This window comes from Aplidium turbinatum, chromosome 1 (genome assembly GCF_918807975.1).
Source record: "Aplidium turbinatum chromosome 1, kaAplTurb1.1, whole genome shotgun sequence".
Classification (NCBI taxonomy): Eukaryota; Metazoa; Chordata; class Ascidiacea; order Aplousobranchia; family Polyclinidae; genus Aplidium; species Aplidium turbinatum.
Genome location: NC_137472.1, coordinates 5,884,978 through 5,890,892, shown reverse-complemented (window position 1 = coordinate 5,890,892; position 5,915 = coordinate 5,884,978). Strand labels below are relative to the sequence as shown.

The following is a 5,915-nucleotide window of genomic DNA, read 5'->3' as shown; positions in this document are numbered from 1 at the left end:
TGACAGTTGTTTTATAACAGGGTATCGACTATAGTAATCACAAATCATAAGAAAATTTTTGCTATTAATTTCAAATAGGTCGGTGCCTAATTTCGACCATGGGTGCATTGGTTTTTCATGCATCATCATGGGTTCCTTGCTTTGATGTGGCAGTAGTTCCTGGCAGTGTGTACAGTTCTTGCACACCATTTCTATGTCTTTGTAGATCTTTGGCCAGTAGACGCTTTCCTTTGCCAACAATTTCGATACCTTGATGACTCTGATGCAATTGATTTAGAATACAAGTTCGGAGTGTTTCTGGGATTATTACCTGCTTGCCTTTAAAAATTACACCATTTTCGAGGCCCAGTGCTTCTCTGTAGCTCCAAAATTGCCTTAATTCTGGGGGTACAGATTTGATGTTCTCTGGCCATCCTTGGTATATCAATTCGGACAGTCCTTTTAGGATGTGGTCTTTTGAAGTTTCTTCTTGGATCTGGATTTTCTTTTATTGAGAAAAGTGCATTAAGTCAATTTCAATACTTTCAACGTGTTGGTCGAAGTCAATGTCTTCGCGTTCGTCTGGGTCAGGCAATCTGGAAAGTGTATCTGCTAATGTCATATCTTTCCCGGGACGGTACATAATGTTGTAGTCGTAACCTTGAATCTTCAACATCATTCGTTGTAGCCTAGGGGGTGCAGAGTGAATAGGTTTTTTCAAGATCACCTCAAGAGGCTTATGGTCCGTCACCACAGTAAACTGTCTGCCATATATAGGTAGTGACTGAAGAGTTGGATGCCAAAGACTATTGCTAAACATTCTCTTTCAATATTTGAATAATTTGATTGAGTTGTAGTGAGAGTCTTACTTGCAAAGCAGACTGGACCGTCTTTCTGGACGAGTGTTGCACCAAGTCCTTTATAAGATGCATCGACTTCAACGCGGACCTCTTCCTTGGGGTTGTAGTACTGCAAGCCTATGTTGTCTGCCACTAAGTTTTTAATAAAACTAAAGGTCGTGTCGTGTTCTGTGTGCCATTCAAATGGAACATGTGGTTTCAGAAGATCTCTCAAAACTTCTGCTTGTTTAGAGAGGTTTGGTAGATGGTTTGCAAGGTATGTTGTCAGTCCTAAAAACCGTTGTACATCCTGTTTGTCTTGTGGTCTTGGCATCTTCTTTATTGCCTCGACTTTTGCGGGGTCAGGGAATACACCTTTGTCTGTGTATAGTCTTCCGAAGAATGCAACTTCTCTGGCTTTTATTATGCATTTCCCCGGGTTCAACTTTAGGCCTTCCTTCCTTGCTACCTGAAGGAATCTTCACAGTCGCCGGTCGTGTTCCTCTTCAGTGGGACTATGTATGACAATGTCATCTGATATTCCGACACATCCTTCGCATTGGTCAATTATTTCGTCCATTCTTCTTTGAAAGCGACCGGTACCACAGTCATGTTATCGCAACCCACGCCCCCAACGGCACACTCCGTAGCGAGACAGTGATTCATCAATTCCTCGCAAATCAAGTTTGGCTCCATTCTCTTGGCTAATCTTTCTCGAACGAACTCCACTACGTCCTGATTGCTCATGACGTCCCAAATCCCGTCGCAAGCGACCACAACGAACTCATGATCCTTGGTGACGTCTTTTACTATGACGTCAGGGTCGGCTGTGACAATTTGCTCTTCAGCAGAGAGAACTTCGTTTTTCTTGAAGACAAAATCCCCGAGCGCTCTCAATAGAGCAAGGTTACCATTGACACGGTTGTACTCGACAAAGCCACCCGCAGCATTTATTCTCTTCATTTCGCGCTCATGGTTCGGCTTATGGTCGAAGGAAAGAAGCTGGGCATGGCCGCGTACGCTCGCCACTGCGCGGGAGTCGCCAGCGTTTGCGCAATAAAGTTTATTTCCTTTGAGTATGACAGCAACAGCGGTGCAGCCTGAAGACTCGTCCTTCCCGACACTTTCTCTGCTCCAAGCCTCATCCACCGCCAAGAATCCTCCTTTGCAAGCCGTAACTAAGTCGCCTCGCCTGTAAGCACTGTGATTAATTATAGCAGACTCCAATTCTTTTGATGCATATTGCGCAGCCCCTTGGCCTCCATGACCATCAAACACGGCAAAAAAATGACTGTCCTTTTCGTCATTAAAACATAGTTTGTGTATATGCTCGTCTTCCATGCTAATCCGCCATCCTTGCATGCACGAAGCACCAACTTTTAGCAAATGGTTTTCATCACTGGAGGATTCTTTTTTCGTAACTGGTTCCGATAATGTTTGACCCATTCCGAAATTGAATCCGCGTAGATGGGTTGGATTTATAAAATGGAGATGATGAAAAAATAATGCACGGATTGTGGAGTCTGCAGTTGAATCAAACTTCCTCAAAGAAGAAACACTTCGTGAGTTAGAGTGTTGAGAAGTTTTTACGTTTCTTGACGCTCGGGCTGAATAACCATATTTTTTAACTGCGCAAGAACCCTGTAGCTTTTTGTCAGCTTGTGACTTATGTAATTCTATTTTTGTCGAGCGCAATCCAGATATTAAAAGCTGATCTTCTAAAGTATTTTTCGGTGACAGTGCTTTATGAATTGGAAAGGGAAGCTTGCTTTCCAGTAAGACCTTCCGACAAGTGTGGCCGACTCCTACACTTTGACTCTTTCTTTGTGTTGAATGATTTCGATTTTCTGAAGCAATAACACTGCGGCACTCTTTATCATACCTTCTACAATTACTTCTATTATCTGCAGCTTGTATTCAAATAGAAATATATAATTCATATCACTACAGATTTTGTATTGAGAAGAAACAGCTTCTTATACTACATGGCTGAAGAAAAAAAATCAACTCTTAAGTTTTTCTATTAAGCAAAAGGTCACACTTTAACGTATATCACTTGTAGAAGAGTGCCTGCTTTTTAATGTGAAATTGCTTTGTGTTTTGTTTAGTCACAATTTTCCTTATAAACTCCATTGATTGCAGTCATTAAGACCCTTCTTGCACTCAATTCAGTTGCAGAAGAAAAAAATAGTATTAGCAGAGAGTGGGAATCGAAACCACGCAATCGAAATTACTACTCCTTTGCCCTAACCCATCAGGCCACGCAGGCTGTTGCGATGCATTCAGTTAAATTTCTTTGTACCAAAATCTTTCGATAAAGACGATCAGAATATCACGTGTTGAATCACATGACTGAAATCAGCTGATTTGCGTATGCGTTTTTTCTACAAGTGATGTACGTTAAAGCAGGGCTTCCCAAACTAGAGGTCGCGACCCCAGAAGGGGTCGAGCAACGAACTTCAGGGGTCGCAGAAAGTATAACAATTTGTACAAGGTACTGCATATTAACACTTCTGTGCGAGATGCTGTGACAGTTATTAACTTTATTAAGAGTCGCGCACTCAATAGGCTGCCCGTATTTTCGACAATTTATGAGGTGAAATGGAATCGGAGTTAAAAACTGTTTTGTTGCATCATGAAATGAGGTGGCTTTCAAAAGTCAAAGCTTTAAAATGACTAGCCAATTAACGTTGAAAACCGAAATCGTGATTTTTCCAACAGAATAAAATTCAGTCTTGGTCCACCATTTTCTCAATAACATCTAGTTTTTGAAATTATGTCAAATGTCAAATTTGCTTGAAAACCTAAACTAATTTAGTTTGTCCCTCCTAGGAGAAAACATCAATATTTTGCATTGAAGTCTAAAATTGATGTGTTCATCAAAAAATTGAACATCTGGAAACCAAAATTTCAAAATGATTTATCTGAAATGTTCTCACTTCGTCTACCGTTCCAACCAAAGCAACATTGAAACCGTCTTGAGACTAGCTTTAACTAACAATGAGCCACGGCTGGACTTGCTTTGTAGCAGAAGGCAGTCACACCCATCACACTGAACAAAACCTTGTTTGCTTTCTTGTTTTGTTTCCAGTAGGCTAACCCAGGGCCTGATTAAAGCTCACGGGGGCCCGAGGCACAGCTAAGTTTAGGGGCCCCTGTTGGCAATCGCTTTCAATGCAATGCCATATAGTCTCTGCAAATGATGAAATATGGGCTAACAAATAGTTCAAGCAAAGCTATAACTTCATAAATATTAATTTAGCCAATTTACCTACAACTTTCTAACACAAAGGACCCAACCCCATTTATTTTATTTTACTTATTGTGCTTTCCGATTTCTTTCAATGAAAAGAAATTGAATATGTGAATTCAAAAAGGGCCCTCCAGTTTTGTTTTTTTTATTTCACTATTTGTGCTTTCCGATTTCTTTCAATGTCTTCTAAATGATACTTAAAAAAACAGCCAAATTTTTCAAACATATCAGTAAACACATAAAAAATACCCTATCAATTTTTCCATTGATTTTGAAATGGGCCCAACTACAGCAGTTGCACTTCAACTTTTCTATAGTTTCTCCACAGAATCCTCACTGAGTGAACGTTTTAGGTATGATGCTTCTTACCAGTATGTTTAAGCATATAATCATTATCAAAGTTTCACTACAAAAGTAAATGACCAAAATAATTAAAACAGATGTACCAAAAACACTTTGTGGCAATTGGGACTTTTTTGAATTCATATATTCAATTGCATCCAACCTGTTATATGTTAAATACATTTCTGCAGATCATGTTACTAACGTTATCGCATTTTAACTTGTTTTTAGATAGTAATGGTGTTTTTAGAGATGTTTCAGTGTAGTTAGGCCCAAATTTGAGATGTTTTAGTATAATAAGGGCCTAAATCATCTTCTTAATGGACAAGTACACGCAGTGAACTTTAGCAACTCAAAAAACACTTTACTAAAACGCAAAAATTTATTATTTGTGGGCCCCCTGAGATGGTGGGCTCGGGCCCCCTTGACACGGCACTGCTTGAAACCTATAAGAGTATTGACGCCTACGGTACTAATGTAAAAAAAATTGGGGGCCCCCAAAACCAGGGGGCCTGAGGCCTGTGCCTCGTGTGCCTCATGGTTAATCGGGCCCTGGGCTAACCCATTCGTTGTGAGGGTCAGAAATAAATATAAACAATAAAAACAAACTGAACCGAGTGCCAGTAAATTGTTTTTGGTTTTCGTTTGATCTAAGCTTTTTAATAAATATCACAAATGGAGATTTCGCACTGTTCATCATTTTAATCGTAAGGGGTCGCGAAAAATTGTTGGAGATTAAAAGGGGTCGCTTGCAAAAACGTTTGGGAAGTCCTGCGTTAAAGTGCCTACCTTTCAGCCAAATATAGGTAGTGTGATTTTGCACAAAACTTTGAGTGCTTGGATGGGCTGGATTTTTTTAAATCTATCAAGAGTTCGCGAGTAGAATATTGCTCATGGTAGCTCGAAGCTGCAGGTTTTCATCTGACTCTTTCTTTAGCTATCTTCAGAATAAAATAGCCTAAGTCATGAGCAACCTTCCACTCGCAATCTTCAAGTTTTGTACCACCAATCAACTTATCTAGAGTTCTGACCCAAAATTCAGTTCAGTTTTCACGGTTAAAAACATCATTCGCATCGTAAACGCGTTGCAAAACAGCCACATGTTCTTTTTTTACAGTAAGCCAAAACTTGAACCAGTAACACACACCTACATTATAAACTATAAAACTTGCAACCTGCAACTACTGCTGAATTTTCCCCTTGATTTTGAATCAAAGCTAGCCCAATTTTGCAGAAAACCGCAGAACCAGCAACCTTATAACGAAGTCAACACATGACAAGACTGAGTTGGCATAATGGAAAGACACAAGACTATTGTAAATTACAAAACTGCATATTTGAATAACCGAACATGACGAAAAGCAAAATCATGGGCAATTTTCATCCACCTTCTCAGACAACAAAATCCGTCATTTTTAGATTGATTCAACGTTTGCAGATGGTAAATCAATGTAAAAATGACGGATTTTGTCGTCTGGGTCATCCGCAACAGGTTTGTGATC

The 5,915-nt window shown here is 39.8% G+C and overlaps 1 protein-coding gene across 1 annotated transcript; it reads right to left on the bottom strand.

Annotated features, from left to right (window-relative positions):
- Positions 1-1,385: 1,385 nt before the first annotated feature.
- On the bottom strand, positions 1,386-2,723 carry LOC145769082 (putative protein phosphatase 2C T23F11.1). The gene has a single exon (XM_082580706.1). The coding sequence runs from the start codon at positions 2,262-2,264 to the stop codon at positions 1,386-1,388; it is 879 nt and encodes a 292-aa protein (XP_082436832.1). The 5' UTR covers positions 2,265-2,723.
- Between the last annotated feature and the right edge of the window lie 3,192 nt (positions 2,724-5,915).

Bases quoted from the DNA above. Each gene is read 5' to 3' on its own strand.
- LOC145769082 (XM_082580706.1), bottom strand. From the start codon at position 2,264: ATGGGTCAAACATTATCGGAACCAGTTACGAAAAAAGAATCCTCCAGT.